Here is a 22220-nt window from a genome sequence, read left to right on the forward strand (position 1 = left end):
CCCACTTCCCAGCATTGATCAGTGTTATAATTTGCTATGTGTTTTTTCTCATTTGTTTTTATGTACATATGAAAATGAAATTTTATGCAGTCCCCCAATAAATATTTACTAAGCTCTTCCTGTGTGGGTCAGGTACCACTTTAGGTGCCAGAATCCAGCAATGAAAAATATAAGTAAAAATCTCAGCCCTCATGAAGTTTACAGTTCTGGAGGGGGAGACAGGCAGCCAACCCATGAACATAGACAGACAGCATGCAGCAGATGGTGACAAGGGTGCAGAGAGCAGGCTGGCTGGGGAGTGCAATAGAAGGTACTCAGGCAAAGTGAGGGCTGAAAAGGAACACATTTTCCCCAAATGCTGACTGTGGTCAGTGAAGGCCTCATTGCAAAGTGTCATTTGAGCAGAAATGCAAAGGATAGGATGAAGCAAGCTATGGGGACATGGAGAAGAGGAGAGTTCTGGGCAAAGAGAACAGCGAGTGAAGCACTCAGAGGAACTGGAGGGAAGCCCAGGGAGATGAGAGCAGAGGGAGGGAGGCAGAGCCATGATGTCAGAGCAGGAGCAGAGGCCTGGAGCTTGGCAGGGGCAGGGGTGGGGGTGGGGGGGAACCAGAAATGGGTGAGGACTCCAACTCTGAATCTGAGGGAGGAAGGAAGCCAGTCAGAGGCTTTGTGTAGAGCAGTAACAGCGTTTTGACTTACATTTGGAAATAATAACTTTGGCTGCTGTGTAGAAAATGGGTTTATGTGTGAATAAACATATTTTAAAATATACCAGTACAATTTGAATACTGCTACATGTTGTTTTTAACTATAGAATACATCACAGGCATCTTTCTGTGCCAGCATGGAAGCTACATCATTTCTTTTAATGGTTTCTAGTTTAAATCTGTCTTAAGACAACAGTATTTGTTAGCTTTGCTCCTATTGGTGGACACTAAACTTATTCCTTTTTTTTTTTTTTTTTTACACAACAGTGCTTCTGTGAATTCCCTTTTTTGTACACATGTTGACATTCCTGAAGGACACACTTGCAGAAGTACAATTGCCAGGTCAAAGAACATGCATATTTGGGGCTGAGGTTGTAGCTCAGTGGTAGAGCACTTGCCTATCTTGTGTGAGGCACTGGGTTTGATATGCAGCACCACATGAAAATAGATAAATAAAATAAAGGTATAAAAATTCCCCTATTAAAAAATAATATGCATATTTAAAATAATAATAGATAATAACAATTATCTATTAATAATAATAGATAACTGCCAAATTACCCTCCAAAAAAAATACCAATGTGCTGTTCCCTCCAGTATTGTGTCTGAATGTGTATAAAAATAATAAAGTCATTTAAATTTGTTTTTCCTTGATTATTAGTAAGACTGAGCCTGCTGTCTTAGGTCTACTCATTTGTATTTCTTTTTCTCAGAACATCCATAGTCTTTGTTTATTTTTTCCATTGACTTATTTGTCTTTCCAATATCCTTTTAAAAAATAAAATTTTAAAGTCCCAAGTTACATCAAAGGAAATAGAATCTGACAAATTTGAAGACTTTCTTATTGTCATTTGAACATAGTAAAGTCTTTTATTAATTTGGTATTTGGGGACTTTGGAAGCAGCCCACTCTGCAAGTGACTTTTGTACCATCTGTGATCCATTTTAGTAAGATGGTGAAAAAGAAAAGAAAAGCAATTATATTCTACAAGGAACAAATTTCTTAAGCTCCATACAGGACTATATGAAGTTCTTCATGCCTAAAGAAAAATTAACAGTGACCCAGATTTCGAGCATTATACTCTCATGACATCAGCTAAAGGAAAAACTTTTTAAGAAATAGACTTGATAATAGGCCTATTTTTGTATTTGACTTCTTAAAACTTGCTGAGATTTTTAAGAGTATACAGGCAACTAGTGAACTGGAAAGTATTTTAGTGCCTGGGTTCTTGAGAGAATAGGAAAGTTCAATTCAGTTTTTACTAGCAGTAACTTTCCTCTGCAGCAATTGAGAAAAGTTAATTCAGCCAGGACTTATTGAGGCTCCACTCCTTTCGCTCGATGTGCTTGAGATGAAGCTGTGAGAACGTAACCAGCAAGAGGCCAGTTTGAATGAAGTTCACATGCCAACCGAGGGATATGGAAATTAAAAAGTAAAGAAAGGAGATAATTCCAGAAGTTTATGTGCTGTGAAGATAATAAAACTGAGAGGTTTGGAGGGATGGAAGGGATGCTGTCCATGGGGATGTGTGAGGAGATGGCATGCAAAGCTCTGAAAGGGATGGGGAGCTCCTTAGGTTAGGGAAGGACTAGTAGATGCAAAGGGCCTGAGGCAGGAATGAGCTGGGAATTTTATTCTTAGATTTTTCAAAATTGAGAAGTCATTTGGAATCACACAGATAGAATTTTTTTTGTTTAAATTAAGGAAAAGAAAATCTATTTTAGCAATATAGACCAATAATAGACCATAAATATTTAATAATATTTATCACAGACTTAGTAGGAATTTTTTAAATTAGATTTTTAAAACATAATTTAGTAAAATGTTGAGCACTTATAATGTGCTCAGTACTGTGCTAAGTACTTTACATATATTACCTCATGAAGGATAACATTTTACCCAACATCACCCAGCAAATAAGTGACAAAGGTAGGATTCTAACTCAGATCTGGCTCAAGAGCCTATATTCCTAACTCTCTCAAATTGAATACTCACCTCTCCTGAGTATACCCTGTGCCCTAAGATTATCCCTCATACAATGTGCTCAGATGAAACCCTCCATGGGCCAGCTCTGTGGTGGGAGCTAAGGAGACCTGGATAAATATGACACCATCCCTCAAGTTTCACTTAGCACCCCCAGCTAAGGATTAAAGAAACCTTCCCCCAAAAGAGAGAGCCTAAGTTCAGTTTTGAAGGATGCACTGGTTATGTGTAAATAGGGAGGCATTTTCAGGCAAAGGCACAGCCTTAGGAAATGAGGGAGGGTAAGCTGAGCACAAAGAAGAATAGACACATTGATATTACTACCCGCAAGTGCCAGGTAGGATGTGGTGGGCAACTAGGCCAGGCCGAAGTCATGGCCAAGTCATGGGAGACCTTGGATGTGTTGGTAAGGAGCCTCCGCTTTGTTTAGGTGATGTGATGCCCTTGGAGGATTTATTTAATCAGGAAATGTCCAGGTCATTTGTGTATTCCTGGAAGATCTTCTTGCTATATTGTAGGGGACAAAACTTACAGGCTTAAGGACCAATTTGGGGACTTTGGAAGGCACGACATTAAAGATATTGAGATCAAGAAGTTATAGAGAAAAGGCAGTGAGTTAAAGGAACATTCAGGAGGAAAGCTGCCTTTGGTGATCACATGGATCAGGGGCAGCAGAGAGGAGAGTGTGGGTGAGTTCAGAGGTTTCTGACTTGGCCTCTGATCCTGCCACTCGCATCCCATATGTCTCTCATCCCACCCAGCCCTGTTTCATATGCAGGAGGCCTGGTTGGTTGAATGGTCAGATGAATGAGATCACTGGGGAAGAAATAATCAGAAGAGATTTATGGGAGAAGCAGAGAAAAACAGCCTCTCGAGAGAGCATAAGAAAGGATGAAAGCTCAGACACAGAAAAGGAAGCTAAAGACTGAACATGAGTCAAAGAAACAGAAATGCAAGGAGTCAAGACTGCGAGGTTTTGAGCCAGGGAGTAAAGCCATCCAGGAAACATCTTGGGAAGAGAATCTAATGGCGGGTGTAAAGGGCAGAGGCAGGAGGAACAGAAAGCAAGGAACTAGGTGGAAGGTCATCACAGTAGTCCAAGTGAGAGATGGGGAGGAGCTAGCCATGAGTGCCTGGGAATGAGGCACCAGGGGCTGGGGGCCACAAATGCAGGATGCTCCAGCTCAGTGATGGCGCAGTGAGGAGAGAAGGCAGGACTAGGTGTAGGTCTGAGCCTTTGTGACACGTAGAGGAGAGATGCCATTGATAAAAAGAGAAAACCCGGCAGGGCTCAGTGGCACAAAACTGTTACCCCAGCAGCTCGGGAGGCTGAGGCAGGAGGATAGAAGTTCAAAGTCAGCCTCAGCAACTTAGCGAGACTCTGTCTCAAAATAAAAAAATAAAAGGGACTGGGAATGTTCCTCAGTGGTCAATCACAGGTACCAAAGAGAGAGAGAGAGAGAGAGAGAGAGAGAGAGAGAGAGAGAGAGAGAGAGAAAGGAAGGGGGGAGGGAGAGAGGACAAACCCAGAGGCAGGGAAAAGTAGAGATGCTTTGTCCATGGGAAAATAACTTCATCGCTTCACGTCCAGATCAGCCCTCCATCCTGCATCTGTGCACAAGCACTCCAGTGTCCCTCCTGTTAAAGTGAGTGGTTGGCCCATGCTCCCACCTAAGGCCATCTCTTCCACTTGGGTACTGGAGCCCAATCCCTCTCAACTTCAGAAGCATGTTGCTGCCTTGTCCTCACTGCCCAGTCTCAGAGTTCTCCTTCTCTACTGGGTCACTTCCAATAGCACATAGACTGAAATCCTATCCCCAAATCAAACTGTCTGTTGACCTTATGCTTATCACCAGACCCAACCTCATTTCTTTGTCTTCCTATAGAACAACAACAAAAAAAAAAATTCTTTTTTTTTTTTTTTTTAAGTATCAGGGACTGAACCCAGGGGCACTCAACCACTGAGCCACATCCCCAGCCCTATTTTTTAATTTTTGTATTTTATTTAGAGACAGGGTCTCCCTGAGTTGCTTAGGGTCTTGCTAAAATTTCCGAGGCTGACTTTGATCAGCCTGGAGATCCTCCTGCCTCAGCTTCCTGAGCCATCAGGATTACAGGTGTGTACCACCATGACCAGCCAGAACAAAACTCTTTGAAAAGAGTTGTGCAACACTCCTTTACCTCCCACTTTTTCCTCAGTCTGGTTTTCATTGCAACCTTTACACTGAAACTGCTTTTTCTAAGATTTCTAATGACTACCATGTTGCTAAATCTGCTTGCTAATTCCCTGCTCCCATTGCAGACAGGCTGTCTGACCCTCTTGATTCCTCCCTTTGCCTGGAATCTCTTTTCTGTGTGGACACCACATACTTCTGGTTTTCCTTACCTCACTGGCTGCTTCCTTTCCATGTTGGTTGCTGGTTCCTCTCCTATTTCTGTTCTCTAAGCACCAGGTGTCCCAGGGCTCAGCGCCTGTTCCCCTCCTCTAGCTTCATGTTCTCCTAGCTGACCTCATCCAGTGCTGCAGCTTTAAATATCACCAAATGCTGGTGACTCCCAAAGTGCCCTCACCAGGCTTATTTCTATTTTTAATTATAGACTTCTCTATCCCAGAAGGATTGAACATTTTAGAACACACACTCTTAAATGAATGTTTACTTATTTATAAATTATACTTGCACTATTGGCTAATATATTTACTTACAATAAAATATAGAACAAGACAAAGATTAGACACAATTGAAAAATAACTGGCTAGCTTCTTAAGGTACACTCTATGATTTGGCAAGATTTGTTGCTAATTGTAGCATTCCTAAATCCATTTTTTTGTTCATTGCTAGTGCTTTGGGTGAACTCTTTTTTTAAAAATATTTTTTTATTTTTTAGTTGTGGTTGGACACAATACATTTATTTGTTTATTTATTTATTTGGCTATCTATCTATTTATTTATTTAATGTGGTGCTGAGGATCGAACCCAGGGCCTTGCATGTTCTAGGTGAGTGCTGTACCACTGAGCCACAATCCAAGCCCTTAGGTGAACTCTTGTTTTATCTACTGAATTGTTACTGTCTGTGTCTCATGATATGGTTTGAGCAGGTGCTGAGGGTATAAGTGTCACCTAGCACTTTCCTGTTGCCACGCATGCTTGCATGGTGGATATACCTTTGGTGCAGGTGATCCTTACAGAAATCTCTGGAGCTGCTTTTTATTATTTTGTGATGTTTACTTTAGTTGAAACTGGATAATGTAATCAATAAATCCAACCAGGCACAGTTACATTGTAATTCTTCTCAGTATATAGAAAGAAGTGAATCCCTCAGTATCTTTGCCCCCTGCTCATCTCTCTTGGAGACTTTTCATCTTAACATGTGTCCTGTCCCAGGGAGACACCAGCTGAGCGAGGGGTCAGTCTCATACCACAAACTTACCCAGTACGTGGAGTGCTTCTTATCTATTAAGTAAAAATTAACATGATTTGCTCTGAGGCCATTTTGCCCATTCTAGTGGATCATCTTGTAAAGCCCTGGGTGTAGTGGCCACCTCAGAGACCACTAGCTGGCCAGTGCCTTCTCAGTCTTAACACTCGGATGGCCAACAGGCATCTCTATCTTGACGTTTCCTCTTTCCTCCTTCCCAAATCAAACCTGTCTCTTCCTCCCTTCAGTAAATGACACCTCTGTTTATCCAGTTCTGAAACCAAAAACCTCAACATCTTCCTGACTTCTCTCCTCACCCAGTCCACTGGAACTTCTGTCAGCTTCAGATGCTATCCTGAATCTAGCTGTTTTGTCCTGTTTTTTTTTTTTTTTTTTTTTTCACTCTGTGGCAAATCACCTTCTTTCTTCCAGTCTTGTCATCATAGTCTCTGAATATTCTTCCCTTTGTTTGCCCTCAGTCTTTTCTATATGCAGCAGCCATAAGATGACTGAAAAACATAAATCAAGCTGGGTGTGATGGTGCACATCTGTAATCCCAGTGACTTAGGAGGCTGAGGCAGGAGGATCTCAAGTTCAAGGCCAGTCTCAGCAACTTAGTGAGACACTGACTCAAAATAAAAAATGAAAAGTGCTGGGAATGTAGCTTACTGGTAATGTGCCCCTGCATTCAATGGAAGGAGAAGGAGAAGGAGAAGGAGGAGAAGAAGGAAAAAGAAGAAGAGGAGAAGAGGAAGAGGAGGAGAAAGAGGAGGAAGAGGAAGAAGAAGAAGACATAAATCACATTGACCGAATGGCTTCCCCATTCAGAACCTCCAGCACACATTGAGTAAGCCCTAATTGCCTTATTGTGGCCTTCAAGAACTTCAAGGGAATGATCTGGCCCTTACTTGGGTTTTTTTTTTTTTTTTTTTTTTTTAGAGAGAGTGAGAGAGGAGAGAAAGAGAGAGAGAGAGAGAGAGAGATAATTTTTAATATTTATTTTTTAGTTCTCGGCAGACACAACATCTTTGTTGGTATGTGGTGCTGAGGATCGAACCCGGGCCGCACGCATGCCAGGCGAGCGCGCTACCGCTTGAGCCACATCCCCAGCCCGTTACTTGGGTTTTAAGACCTATCTATCTCCCATTACCTTGCTCCTTTCATGGTGTTCCTATGCCACAGGCCTCCACTCTTGGGTAATCCCACTGCAAGGCTGTTTCCCTCATTCCATTCTGGTCTCTGCCCAGAAAGGCCCGTCATGGCCACCCTTCTGAATGATGCACATGGAAACTCCCTTCCCATCACTCTCTCTACAATTTTTCCTTTCTTCGTCACACCACTGCTTGGCATTCTACTGTATGTTCATTTATTTGCCTCTTTATTGTCTATTTTCTTCACAAGAATGAGGTCCCCGTTAAGGCAGGGTCTGTCATCTTCTCTGCTATATCTCCAGCTCCTGGAGCGGTACCCAGCACATTGAGTATTTATTGAATGAATGTGTGAATGAATCTTTACAGGAACAACAGATGAAATCCCAAGGAGACTTAACCTCATGAAAAGAGAGAAAAGTGTAAATCTTTGGATAAATATTTAAATCGAGGACACTCTAAAGGAAGTGAAATTTCAGGTCCAGTTAACTAGGCCTGAAGAGAGCCTGGTGCATACTTGGGAACCCAGCAAGGAAGGCGTCAAGCTGGGCTCATTTCTCTGCCCCATCTGTAAGAAGATTTTCAGATGGCAAACCTGAGTACTCGCCAAGACTCTGAATAATGAGAAATCAGACTCTCAGCCCAAGGAGTTGCTGTCCCTGTTATCCCAGGGCACTCATTTAAAGGGGGCTCAAGCCAGGATCCTGAGGCCACAGATCTGCCTGGGGCACCATCACCTCTGAGCTGGGACAAAGCAGCAGCCCCAGGACACCCTGGGAATCCGTGTGGGCTGCTTGTGGCTCTCCTTCAGAAGTCAAAGCGTGATTCTTAAGAAAACAGTGAGATGCTGGAGAGTGACCTCTTTTATTAGGTTCACCATCTTAGCCACAGAGAGACCATAGTGTTTGTCCATAGCCTGAAATACTCAAAGGCCACAGTACTGAAAAGAGGGCAGGCCTTTAGGTCTCTTTGTCGCCATTAATCCTCATCCCGCTGGTCTCTGTCTTTTGCATCAGAAAAGCTTTCTCGTATTTTTTTTTTTTAAAGAGGGGGAGAAAACAGCTGTGTAGGATTTGAGAATGGGATTTTAATGGTCACTGAAGATGCACAAAAGCTCTGCTGTGATAGTGAAGTGTTCTGGAGGCAATTGACGCCTTTGTCTGGGGCAGCAACACAAGCTGGCTGCTGAGGACAAGGAAGAAGCACCTGGGTCGAGTGATTGAGGCCAGATCTCCAGCACATTTGCAAAAAGCTGTTTCCAGGCATCCCTTCCCAACAATCAGTCAAGTTTTAGCGTTTAACCATTTTTACCTTGTGAAAGAAACAAATCTATCTGGAAGCGCTTGGCTTGAATTATTTCCATGGATCTTTCTCTCTGGAGGGAAAATGGAAATTGTGACTGACAACAGGGGGTTGTTCACGTGAAGCAGGCCTTTCACTGTGAGGAAAAAGAAGGTGCCCTCTTTTCCATAGGGTACCCCCGAGGGCATTTCTCTGCCCTTTGATCAGTTAAGAAATCGCAACAGATGTGGAATATTGTGAGACCTCTCAAAATGAAGCCTTGAAAAGTCTTTGGGGAGGGGGCTACCAAGTCCCAAGGAGGTAGACAGTGACTCAGTTAGTGAGAACTATGTCCCGGTTTAACCACAGGTGAAAGGGATCTGTTTTCTGCCACAGGAACCATGATGGAGCAGACTGCTGCTGGGGTTGTGGTCACCACAGGGGTCCATATGGGCTTCCCTAAATGAATATGGCTAGGTTAGAGGGGTTCTGGAAACCTGTTTTATTTATTTTCTGCCAGTCTTTGTGACACTTTGGCTCATGAGAGCTGTGAAGAAGTTATTCTTTCCTTTACTGGCCCACTATAGACGCTAGGATAGTCAGGTGGGACATAGTATGACATGTTGTGAATCCCTAGTACATAATTCAACCTGATTTTTCATGGGACTTGGCTGAAACAATTATCCAGTAGGGCATTTAGAAAATAACTCAGGAATTATAGACATAGATATGCCTCTGCTCATTATAATATTTTTTTTTGCCAGAAAAAGAAGGGATAGATTCTCTGTTAATTTTTTTTAATTTTTATTGTTGGTTGTTCAAAACATTACATAGTTCTTGATATATCATATTTCACATTTTGATTCAAGTGGGTTATGAACTCCCATTTTTACCCCGTATACAGATTGCAGAATCACATCGGTTACACATCCACTGATTTACATATTGCCATACTAGTGGCTGTTGTATTCTGCTGCCTTTCCTATCCTCTACTATCCCCCCTCCCCTCCCCTCCCCTCTTCTCTCTTTACCCCATCTACTGTAATTCATTTCTCCCCTTAATAAAAAAAAAAAGTGGTGTGCATGGTGGTGCATGCTTGTAATCCTAGCTGCTCAGGAAGCTGGAGCAGGAGGATTGCAAGTGTGAGACTAGCATCAGCAACTTGGTGAAATCCTGTCTCAACATGAAAAATAAAAAGGATTGGGGAGGTACTAAGTGGTTAGAGTACTTGCCCTGCATATGCAAGGTCCTGGCTTCAATCCCCAGTACTGAAAAAAATCATAAAATCATATAAAAATGATATATAAATATTATAAAAGAAAATCTAAGCAATACAAAAAAGCATTGAACTTTAATAGTAGGGTGGACTTTGTTGGTGGATTGCATTTAATTGTAGAAAAATTAGTTGAAATATGGTATATTTTGCTAACTAAGATCCAAAGCCTTTTTTTTTTTTAAAGATTTTGGAATGAGTAATGAAAACATTTTTATGACTGATTATAGACAACTTTGCCATGTTTAACCCTAACATTGCATGTGTAAATCACTCTTGTAGGATAGGATGAGAAGAGATTTTCCTTCTTATAGATATACAAGAGATATAATAACTAACTTTATTATGTGATTCCCCCCATCGCCACCATTTCTTAGCAGCTTGTTGAAAAAGAGTATGTTTGTTCCAAACTCCAAACTCTTCTAAACATTTAGAGGATTCTTGACAAAGTTTTGAATTGTGTTTTAGTCTGCACTTTGGTTAAATAACCTTTTTCTCCCTTAAACTTGAAGCTCTTGATCTTCACAAATTAGGAGTGGGACCTTGACTAAATTATTTAACTTCCCTAAGTCTGTGTTTCTTCTGTAAAGTGGAGCTAATGATAATACTTTTAGGTTGTGTTGAGGGATAAATGAGATAATGTGTATAAAACTTTTGGTATGGTGTCAGGTATATTCCAAGTACTAACAAGTGTTAACTATTAGAAAGGCCATGGGTGTGTGTGTGTGTGTGTGTGTGTGTGTGTGTGTGTGTGTGTGTGTGTGTCTGTCTCACTAAGTTGCCCAGGTTGGCCTCAAACTTGTGATTCTCCTGCCTCAGACTTCTGAGGAGCTGGGATTACAGGCTCATGGCAATACACCCAGCTAGAAAGGCTTTTTTGATGGGTACAAGGATGATGTTTGACCGATATGTTAGGGAGCCAGATTTGGTACATTTTCTTAATATACATGCACTACAATGAGCTATAAAGCCTTAACTAAAAACATCAGAAATACAACCAGCAGCATAGTTTTTTTTTAATTTCCATTTTCTTTCACATATTTTATTTATTATTATTATTTATTTACCCTAATTTGTTATATATGAAGGCAGAATGCAATTCATTTCATATTACATATAGAGCACAATTTTTCAAATCACCGATTGTGCACAAAGTATTTTCACACCATTTGTGTCTTCATTCATGTACTTAGGGTAATCTATATCATTCCACCATCATTCCTATCCCCTTTCACCCTTTTTTTCCCCTCCCTCCCCTTTGCTGTATCTAAAGTTCCTCCATTCCTACCATGCTTCCTTCCCATTGCCATTATGAGTCATCATCCTCATATCAAAGAAAACATTCAGCCTTTGTTTTTTGGGGATTGGCTTGCTTCACTTAGCATTATATTCTCCAACTTCATCCATTTACCTCAAATACCATGATTTTATTCTCTTTCAGTGCTGAGTAGTGTTCCATTGTGTATATATACCAAAATACCCAAATTTCCCTATCCATTCATCTACTGAAGGGCATCTAAGTTGGTTCCAAAATTTAGCTATTGTGAATTGTGCTGCTATAATCATTGATATGGCTGAGTCCCTGTGGTATGCTGTTTTTAAGTCCTTTGGGTATAAACTGATGAGTGGGATAGCTGGGTCAAATGGTGGTTCTATTCCAAGTTTTCCAAAGAATCTCCATACTACTTTCCAGATTGGCTGCACCAATTTGCAGCCCCACCAGCAATATTTGAGTGTGCCTTTTCCCCCACATCCTCGCCACACTTATTATTGTTTGTATTCTTGATAGCTGCCATTATGACTGGAGTGAGATGAAATCTTGGAGTAGTTTTGATTTGCATTTCTCTAATTGCTAGAGATGTTGAACATTTTTTCATATGTTTGTTGATTGATTGTATATTCTCTTCCAAGAAATATCTGTTTAGTTTCCTGGCCCATTTATTGATTGGGTTATTTGTTTTTTTCTTTTTGGTATTAAGGTTTTTGAGTGCTTTATATATCCTGAAGATTAGTGCTCTATCTGATGTGCTTGTGATAAAGATTTGCTCCCATTCTGTAGGCTTTCTATTCACCTCAATGATCGTTTCTTTTTCTGAGAAGAAGTTTTTGAGTTTGAATCCATCCCATTTATTGATCTTGGTTTTAATTCTTGTGCTATAGGAGTCTTATTAAGAAAGTTGGGGCCTAATCTGACATGATAGAGATTTGGGTCTACTTTTTTTTTTCTATTAGGCACAAGGTCTCTGGTTTAATTCCTAGGTCCTTGATCCACTTTGAGTTGAGGTTTGTGCATGGTAAGAGATAGAGGTTTAATTTCATTTTGTTACATGTGGATTTCCAATTTTCCTAGCACCATTTATTGAAGAGTCTATCTTTTCTCCATTGTATGTTTTTGGTGCCTTTGTCAAATATAAGATAACTGTAGTTATGTGGGTTAGACTCTGTGTCCTCTATTGTGTACCATTGGTCTACAGATCTGTTTTGAAGCCAATACCATGCTGTTTAGTTACTATTGCTCTGTAGTATAGTTTAAGATCTAGAATAGTAATGCTACCAGCTTCACTCTTCTTGCTAAGGATTACTTTGGCTATTCTGGGTCTCTTATTTTTCCAGATGAATTTTATGATTGCTTTTTCTATTTCTATAAGGAATGCCAATGGGAATTTTGATTGGGATTGCATTGAATCTATATAGTGCTTTTAGTAGTATGGTCATTTTGACAATATTAATTCTGCCTATCCAAGAACAAGGTAGATCTTTCCATCTTCTAAGGTCTTCTTTAATTTCTCCTTTAGCGTGTTGTAGTTTTCATTGTAGAGATCTTTATCTCTTTTGTTAAGTTTATTCCCAAGTATTTTAGTTTTTTTTTTTTTGAGACTATTGTAAATGGTGTGGTTTTCCAAGTTTCCCTTTCAGCAGATTTGTCACTGATGTACAGAAATGCCTTTGATTTATGGATGTTGATTTTATATCAAGCTACTTTGCTGAATTCATTTATTAGTTCTAGGAGATTTCTGGTGGAATGTTTTGGGTCTTCTACATATAGAGTCATATCCTCTGCAAATAGTAATAATTTGAGTTCTTCTTTTCCTCTGTATCCCTTTAATTTCTTTAGTCTGTCTGATTGATCTGGCTAGAGGCTCAAGAACTATGTTAAATAGAAGTGATTAGAGAGGGCATCCCTGTCTTGTTCAGTTTTTAGAGGGAATGCTTTCAATTTTTCTCCATTTAGAATTATTTTGGCCTGAGGATTAGCATAGATAGCCTTTACAATGTTGAGGTATGTTCCTGTTATCCCAAGTTTTTCTAGCATTTTGTACATGAAGGGATGCTGTATTTTATTAAATGCTTTCTCAGCATCTATTGAGATGATCATATGATTTTTATGTGTTATATTGGTGTTCTCATTTACCTCTAAGAATTTTTTAATCTCCTCCTTGATGTCTTTTACAACCCATTGTTCATTCAGTAGCATATTATTTAATCTCCAGGTGTTGGAGTAGCTTTTATTTTTTATTTTATCATTGATTTCTAATTTCATTCCTTTGTGGTCTGATAGAATGCAGGGTAGTATGTTATACCACAAAACAAATACTAAAGATTTGTTTTGTGGTATAACATATGGTTTGTTTTAGAGAAGGATGCATGTGCTGCTGAGAAGAAAGTATATTCACTCATTGATGGATAATATACTCTATATATGTCAGTTAAGTCTAAGTTATTGATTGTATTTTTGTGTTCTGTAGTTTCTTTGTTTAGCTTTTGTTGAGAAGATCTATTTAGTAGTGAGGAGGTGTGTTAAATCACCCAGAATCATTGTGTTGTGATCTATTTGACTCTTAAACTTGAGAAGAGTCTGATGAATGTAGATGCTCCATTGTTTGGGCATATATGTTTTTAACTGTTATGTCTTGTTGATGTTGTTCCCTTAAGAAGTATGAAGTATCCATCTTTATCCCTTTTGATTAACTTTGGCTTGAAGTCTACTTTATTTGATATGAGGATGGAAACCTCTGCTTGCTTATGTAGACCATGTGAATGATATATTTTATCCCAACCTTTCACCTTCAGTCTGTGAGTGTTCTTTCCTATGAGATGAGTCTCTTGAAGACAGCATATTATTGGGTCTTTTTTTAAAATCCAATCTATCAGCTTATGTCTTTTGATTGGTGAGTTTAAGCCATTAACATTTAGGGTTATTATTGAGATATGACTTGTATTACTGGTCATTTTTGTTTATTTTTGGTATTTAGATTGACTTGGTTTCTCTTTTGGTTGGTTTTTCTTTTATTGTAGTTCTTCCCTTTGCAGATTTTTATTGTTGTTTTTCATTTTCTGTGGAATATTTTGCCAAGAATGTTTTGTAGTTCAGGCTTTCTTGCTGTAAATTCTTTTAGCTTTTGTTTATCATGAAAGGTTTTTATTTTGTCATCTAATTTGAAGCTTAATTTTGTTGGATATGATTCTTGGTTGGCATCCATTATCTTTTAGAGCTTGGTATATGTTGTTCCAGGATCTCCTACCTTTGAGAGTCTGGGTTGCAAAATCTGCTGAGATCCGAATTGGTCTTCCCTTATAGGTAATCTGATTTTTGTCTTGTGGCCTTTAAAATTCTATCCTTATTCTGTATGCTAGGCATTTTCATTATAATGTGTCTTGGTATAGATCTGTTGTAATTTTGTACATTTGATATCCCATAGGCCTCTTATATTTGATTTTCCAATTCATTTGTGCTTGGGAAATTTTCTGATATTATTGAAGAGATTGTGCATTCCTTTGGTTAGAATCTCTGAACATTCCTCTATCCCAATAAATTTTAAATTTGGTCTTTTGATGGGGTTGCCTACGTATCCCATAATTCTTGGATATTCTGTTCATGGTTTCTTACCGTCTTCACTGTGAGGTCAACTTTATTTTCAAGATTGTATATTTTGTCTTCGTTGTCTGAGGTTCTGGTTTCCAAGTGGTCTAGTCTGTTGGTGATGTTATCTATTGAGTTTTTTAATTGGCTTATTGTTTCTTTCATTTCAAGGATTTCTGTTTAGTTTTTTTTTTGTTGTTGTTGTTTTTCAGTATCTCTATCTCTTTCTTGAAGTAATCTCTTGCAACCTATATTTGGTCTCTTATCTCTTTGTTGGTTTGATTCATGGTTGCCTGAATTTGTTCTCTTATGTCTGTTGGAGTGATTGATTTTTGCCTATATCTGGTCACTTAGGTTGTTCTTTAATACCCAAATCATTTTAGTTATGTATATTCTGAACTCCTTCTCTGACATTTCACTTACTGTACTCACTACCTATGGATTCTATTGTAGTAGTGTCTTGGTTTGGGGCACTTTCCTCCCTTGTTTTTTCATGGTGTCTGTGTGACTTCCTCTCTTGCAGTGTAGATATGAAGTATTACAGCTTCTGCCCTATTGTCTTATAGTGTCCCTATAGGTTACCAATACCTCACTTTTAAGGAAGAGATCAATATTACAGCACTCAATGTACCCAACATATAGTTATATATCAGTTAGTTTCTATTTTTACATTTACAGTTTTGTCACTATAATTGGAAATGATGAGTTCAGTTACCTTCAACCATATAGTCAACAGATTTGCGTAATGGTTTACAGTTTCTGATGGTGGAAGTGGAGACTGGAGGGTTGGCTGAAATGTTTATGAGGTAGGATGTGAGAATATAGAGATATGAGATTATATGACTAGTGAGACGAAATCATAGGAAGTTGGCTGTTAGTAGGAGAAACAAAAGGTAGGCAACCCCATGCAAGACTCCCTGTTACCTCAGCAACAGGACAACTGTTAGCACCCCTAGTAGAGAAACCTCTGGCGCAGCCAGGCCACAGGGACCTTGGTGACATCTTACCAGGTCCTTATTTTTGTCCCATGATAGAAGAGGTGATATCCCAGTTTCATGGTGGTGGCAGCCTCAGGCCTATGTGTATCTTGATGTTGTGTTGTGGAGACATGCTTTGGCCAATAAGAAACCCCAGCGTGGGTTAGCTCTGCCTCTAGAACTCTGGGCTGCGGTGGTGTGAGGCAAGCATGCTCTACCTCCTCAGCAGCATAGTTTATGAGTTTCCTTGTTGGTTATTCTTCTAGGAAGGATTTACAAGAGTTTACTCTTTGGAATGAATTCATTTTAGTACAAATATGAAGTAGGCTATAAGACTCTAGGAATTACTGTCCACCCACCCAACCAAGGGAGAGCTTTTCAGAGCACAGCTTCTGATTATGTTTCTCTTTTTTCAGTGGCTCCTTTTCCTGCAGAATAAAATCTAAATGCCTAGCATTTAGTAATGTTTGCAATCTACCCTTAATCTTCCTTTCTTCCTCTGCTCCCACAATTTAAAAAAAAAAGGGTTTTTTTTTTGTGTGTGTGATACTGAATATTAAATCTAGGGATACTCTACCACTAAGCTACATCCCCAACCTTTTATATTTTTTATTTTGCAACAGGGTCTCACTAAGTTGCCCAGGCTGAACTTGAACTTGTAACCTTCCTGCCTCAGCCCCTGGAGTCAATGGGATTACAGGTCCTAGTGTATACTACCATGCCTGGCTCATGCATGAATCTTTATCTTTATCTTTTTTCTACCCGAGGAGATTCTATCTATCCTTCAAGACCCAACATAAATGAGACCTCCTCTAGGAAGGCTTCCCAGATACCACCAGTCAGTATTAGTAATTCTCACCTCTGTTTTTCCTAGACCTAAGTTCAATGAGTGATTTTTGCCTTTATACTCTTCTGATAGCCCTGTGAAATAAGGAGATCCAAAATTTTTTTTATATCACTTCAACAACATCAACTGTCTCTGCTACAAAAATAATTAGGACCTTTGTTATTCCTGACCCCAAGGAGCTCATGTCCTTGTAAATGCCCCCCAGTGGGTGGTAGGGACCATGGTACAGAGGCATGCATGGGAACCAGAGGCAGGGCCCACTGTGTTGGGGGAATGTGTGGTCAACACCGTTTATTTACCTTCATCTCTAGCACTCATGTTATCCTTCCTCAGCCTCTGTCCCTCACTGACCAGATTGTTTCCCTCTTTGGCTAGTCAGTTGCAGGGCTGGGACATATTATGATGGAGCACAAGAACGCTGCATTTTATGTCCAAATGGAACCTTCCAAAATGAGGAAGGACAGATCACTTGTCAACCATGCCCAAGACCAGAAAATCTTGGGTCCTTAAAGACCCCAGAAGCTTGGAATGTGTCTGAATGTGGAGGTAAGGATGCTGTCTGTCTCTTCTTATTCCTCCAGTCTCCAATGTCATTATCTAGACTAAGGCACAGTGGCATCTCAAGGATTTTGGATGATGAACACTGGACCTTAGGCTTCCTATGAGTAAGGACTATGTTGGGTTGGTTTGGTTCTCCAGTGCTTGGGTCAGAACCTGATGCTGTGCCAATGCTCACATGAGCAAGTGAATGAAGATGGCATAGAATACACTGGTAGAAAAGTGTCAATGTTGCAATTGTTTGCTTTATTCACCCTAAATACATGTACCTGAGACCCAAGTAGTTCCAGTTCATAAGGAATGTTTGAAAGTGTTCAAGTGAAGAGGACTTTATTCCAGCTTTGATCTCAAATGCAAAGCTTTTTAAAAAAAAATTTGTTGTTATTGATGTACTTTTATTTTATTTCTGTATTTATATGCTGTGCTGTGAGTCTAACCCATTGCCTCACACAAGCTAGGCAAGGGCTAAGCTACAACCCCAGCACTCAGAGTTTTTTTATTTAAAACAAATATATCTTTCTGGTTGTTTTGTTAAAACTGGAAGCTCCTTTCTGAAAAGTTTTAAATCATCTCTTACAAAATGTTAACTTTGAAGCCAAGCTTGGTTAGTTTCTGTGATCTACTTTCCCATTTATTTTATTATTAAACATCTTCTTTTTGTTAAATGGGAGGAGGGCTGGCTATATGGACCTGTGCAGGCTCCAGTGGAAGATGTGATCTGGATGGTGGTTTCTAACTGATAGACCCAGCAGAGTGCAGGGGCCCTGTAATGCCTTGTGGTTCTCCATCCAGTTACAGCATTAGCTCCCATCCAAATGACTCCAAACTCAACTACAGGGATGTTTCTTTTCTTTCTTTTCTTTTCTTTTCCTTCTTTCTTTCTTTCGATACTGGGGATTGAATTCAGGGGCACTCAACCACTGAGCCACAACCCCAACCCTAGTTTGTATTTTATTTGAGACAGGGTCTCACAGAGTTGCTTAGTGCCTCATTGTTGCAGAGGCTGGATTTGAACTCGTGATCCTCCTATCTCAGCTTCCTGAGGTGCTGGGATTTTAGACGTGTGCCACCACTCCTCACTACAGGGATGTTTCTGAGTTAAACATCAGATCCTTTAATTGAGTGTATGATCCCTCCCATATCTTTGATTTGTTGTGAAACTTCAGAACTAATTGCAAGGGTGAAAAGAGGCAGCTTCTGGGCATCAGGTCATCCTTGTATGTGACCTTATTAAGATATATTTATAAGCTGGGCATGGTGGTGCATGCCTGTAATCCCAGCAGCCCAGGAGGCTGAAGCAGGAGGATCACAAATTCAAAGCCAGCCTCAGCAACTTAGTGAGGCCCTAAGCAACTTAGCAAGACCTTATCTCAAAATTAAATATAGAAAGGGCTGGGGATGTGGCTCAATGGTTAAGCACTGACTTCAATCCCTGGTACCAAAAGAAAAAAGACACATATAGCAATAAGAAAAGTATTAATAAAAATAATAATAAAAGTATTATTAATAATAATATTAATAATAGCTAACATTTATTGAATGCTTACCATTGCTAAGCATTTTGCTAAATATATGATATGAATTATTCATGAGAGGATCCTATCACAGCGATTCTTTGAGTCACTGTGTCACTTCACACAACCAAGAAGTGGAGGATTTGGAGTCAGGATCGAGGTCTGACAGCATCCAGACTCTTCCCTTCATTGTGCATTTATTTATTTATTTATTTATTTACTTGCTTACTTACTTTTTGGTGCTGGAGATTGAACCCAGGGCCTTGTGCATGCAAGGCAAGCACTCTACCAACTGAGCTATATCCCAAGCCCTGGGGTTCTGGAGAAGGGATAGGACCTGTACTGGGGTAGGGTATTGTGCATTTTTAAAATGTTATAATATCTACAATTTATGGTTTAAAAACACCATTAAAATTAACAGAGGAGAAGTGATTAAGAATACAAGAGACAGCAGATTTTTATAGCATCTTGCCAATGACAAACTTATTCCTAAGAAACATGTTCTTGAGGATTTTTTGTTGTTGTTGTTGTTAATGACTGTGTTTCTTGTCCTAACCTTGGGGAAAAAAAGAGAAATCATTGCTTAAAGTAAATGCCCTTGGATCCCTCTGTCCATGTGGACTGGATAGTTTGGATTTAGTTGACTCATTGAGGTAGGAAAGGACACACCTCAATGCAAGGAGATGTAACTTTGTAAATATAATTGGTAAGCCGGAGATTCTTTGAGTCACTGTGTCACTAAGATGTAATCCACTGGATGAGGGTATAGTATTTCTGGGTCCAATTGCCATATTGATTCCAGAGTAAAGATATCTCCCTCTCTTTCTCTCTTTCTCTGGTGACTCCTGCTTGGGGTCCCTGGGCAGTGTGTAGGCCTAAGTCTGAGACATGCTCAGTCCTTTCCTATATTTTAGAAGCAGCTGCTGTTTGACTCTTTGTTTCCATCTTGTTGTGCAGCCCTGAGCATAAACACCAGGCACTCACCAGTCACCTCCTTGGGGTGGCAGGGCAGGGCTGACCCTGCTTCTCTCACTAAGGTAGGCGCTGAGGTCAGCACAGGGTAAGAGGCCTGACCAGAGTCAGATCTTATAGAAGAGAGGTGGGAATGGCCTGCCTAGGAGCTTTCCTTATCTAGGGCCATTGGTCCCCCCAGGTCTGTGCCAACCTGGAGAATATTCTGCGGATGGCTTTAAACCTTGCCAGCTCTGTGCCCTGGGCACATTCCAGCCTGAAGCTGGCCGAACTTCTTGCTTCCCCTGTGGAGGAGGGCTCCCCACCAAACATCTGGGAGCAACTTCCTTTCAGGACTGTGAAACCAGAGGTAAGTACTTGCTTTCCCCTAGAATTGAATTTCCTTTTTGAGTACCCTGGGAGTCTGGTGAAGGTTCCATTGAACCCAGCCCAGAGGTTCCCCGTGAGGTGCTTAGTAACCAAGGGTTCAGTCCCTGTGCAGGAAGTGCTAGAACTCCCTGGACCGGGTCTCTCCACAGCCATCTTGGCTTCTTGGGACAGGGCTGACCAGGGATGGATCAGAGAGACATGAGCAGGTTTTGAACATGGGCTCCCTTGGTTCCATCCTCCAGCCCTCTTCCACCTCAGTGTCCTGGCCTAGAGCTCCCCTACCCCAGAACAGGTCCTATCCCTTCTCCAGAACCCCACTTCCACTGTCTCTTCCCAGGGGACCAAGCCTCAGCCCAGCCTCAGTCTATATCCTTGATACCCACAACCATGGTGCCTGAAGATGTCAGCTGCCACTGGTACCTGACTGCAAGAGCCACACACTCTCTGAAGACATGCACAGCTTGCTCCTTCATGTTTTCTCAGTGTCACGAGTCCCACCCAAACCCACTGTTTGAGTATTCATTAGCCCCAGATTGATAGGAAAGCACTTCTTCATTTGGGCATAAAAACTTATTTCACAAACTTTGAAACCTTTCATGTTGCATTAATAAAAATACAGTCTTCTTGTTTTGATTTTCTTCACCCTTGTCCTCACAGTTCAGTGTTCACCTGGACATTTCTACAACACCACCACTCACCGATGTATTCGCTGTCCAGCGGGGACATACCAGCCCGAATTTGGAAAAAATAACTGTATTTCTTGTCCAGGAAACACTACAACGGACTTTGATGGCTCCACAAACATTACCCAATGTAAAAGTAGGTCTCTCTCTAAGGCTTCTGTGGTCCTGATCAAGAGGGAAAGTGTCTGGGTCCAGCCTTAGAGGAGGGTGGGGTAAAGTGGCCAGGGTTCCCAGGTTCATTCAGAACCTTGTCTGTTTTTAGCCAAGCTCACAGCTATGCAGATAAGCACTGAGGGAAGGCAGGACTACAGTCTCCTCAGCTGTTAAAATGGAGATAATAGCTTTGACCTGGAGGTACTCTCCTTGTTTTTTTATGTGAGGTGCTGGAGATTGAACCCTGACCCTTGTGCATGCTAAGCACACACTCTGCCACTAAGCTCCACCACGGCCCCTACTTACCTCTGCTGACCCTGGATGCTTCCCCAGGCACACTCACAGCTGGATTTGCCCTGATTCCCCCCAACCCAGGGCATAGTTTCAGTGGGTCCTGCCCAGCATGCACTGTTCAAGGGCTTGTTATGTGCCAGGCATCCTGCTGAATAAATCAGCTGGGCCAGCCCTGCCAGGAGCCAGGCTGTGTGTCTGCAGAGGAAGGAGCGACCCACTAGTCTGGAGAGATAAGGCAAGGTCTCTGGAGGGTATGGAAGGTTCTGATGGAGATAGTGGACAGAGCAGGAAAGAGCATCTTACTGAAGAGCCGCTGAGGAGAAGCACAGACCCAGGAAAGTGAAAGGCCTCTGGAAAGAAACCCCTGGGCCTGAGCACAGAAGAGTTGGCACACCAAGTGTGCCTAGCTAAGGAGCTTAACTTGTATTTTACAGCAATGAGGGGGCAAACATTTAAGGACTTGCTGCATCAGGTTTTCCTCCTCCCCACCTTAATCATTACATAAAATTCTCTAGTAAAGGCCAAAAGTTAAGCTCAACTAATGTTGTATCTTTTTTTTAATATTTTTTTTAGTTGTAGGTGGACACATACCTTTGTTTTATTTTTATGTGATGCTGAGGATTAAACCCAGTGCCTCATATGTGCCAGGAGAGCACTCTACCACTGAGCTACAGCCCCAGCCCCCTAGTGTTGTATCTTTAAGATAGCAATTGAGGGGAGCAAGAAGGACTCCCCAAAATAGAGTAATTTGGGATGGAGAAGGGCAGTGAAACATTTGAATTTTGGGGGTACTGAGGATTGAACTCAGGGCCACTCAGCCACCGGAGCCACATCCCCAGCCCTATTTTGTATTTTATTTAGAGACAGGGTCTCACTGAGTTGTTTAGCTCCTCACTTTTGCTGAGATTGGCTTTGAACTCACAATCTTCCCATCTCAGCCTCCCAAATCACTGGGATTACAAGTGTGCACCACCCCATCCAGCTGAAGTTCTTTTAACATCTTTATAAGCAGCCATCAAGGTTCCTCTTAAATACCTGCTGCCACAGGAAGCTCACTCTCTTTCATGATCTTCTAGCCTATTGGTAAATGAGACTTTGGCAAAGTTCACAGAGTTAGGAAATTCCTCCTTATACCAACATAACTTTTTCCTTATCTTCCCACTCCCTGGCCTTTGTTGG

The 22220-nt window shown here is 40.9% G+C and overlaps 1 protein-coding gene and 1 long non-coding RNA gene across 13 annotated transcripts in view; one reads left to right on the top strand and one right to left on the bottom strand.

Annotated features, from left to right (window-relative positions):
• The window catches only part of LOC113197333 (uncharacterized), a 31883-nt gene extending 26691 nt beyond the window's left edge, over positions 1–5192 (bottom strand). For all 5 annotated transcript variants that reach the window (XR_003302681.2, XR_003302680.2, XR_003302679.2 and 2 more), the window contains exon 1: positions 5080–5192. This is a non-coding gene — a long non-coding RNA (uncharacterized LOC113197333). The remainder of the gene's footprint in view (positions 1–5079) is intronic.
• Positions 1–22220, top strand: part of Scube2 (signal peptide, CUB domain and EGF like domain containing 2) — a 75597-nt gene that overhangs the window by 44358 nt on the left and 9019 nt on the right. For all 8 annotated transcript variants that reach the window (XM_026409602.2, XM_026409596.2, XM_026409595.2 and 5 more), the window contains 3 exons: positions 16874–17044; positions 19724–19891; positions 20569–20730. In XM_026409602.2, the coding sequence (XP_026265387.2) occupies positions 16874–17044; positions 19724–19891; positions 20569–20730 (501 nt within the window). The remainder of the gene's footprint in view (positions 1–16873; positions 17045–19723; positions 19892–20568; positions 20731–22220) is intronic.

Source organism: Urocitellus parryii, chromosome 4 (assembly GCF_045843805.1).
Source record: "Urocitellus parryii isolate mUroPar1 chromosome 4, mUroPar1.hap1, whole genome shotgun sequence".
NCBI lineage: Eukaryota > Metazoa > Chordata > Mammalia > Rodentia > Sciuridae > Urocitellus > Urocitellus parryii.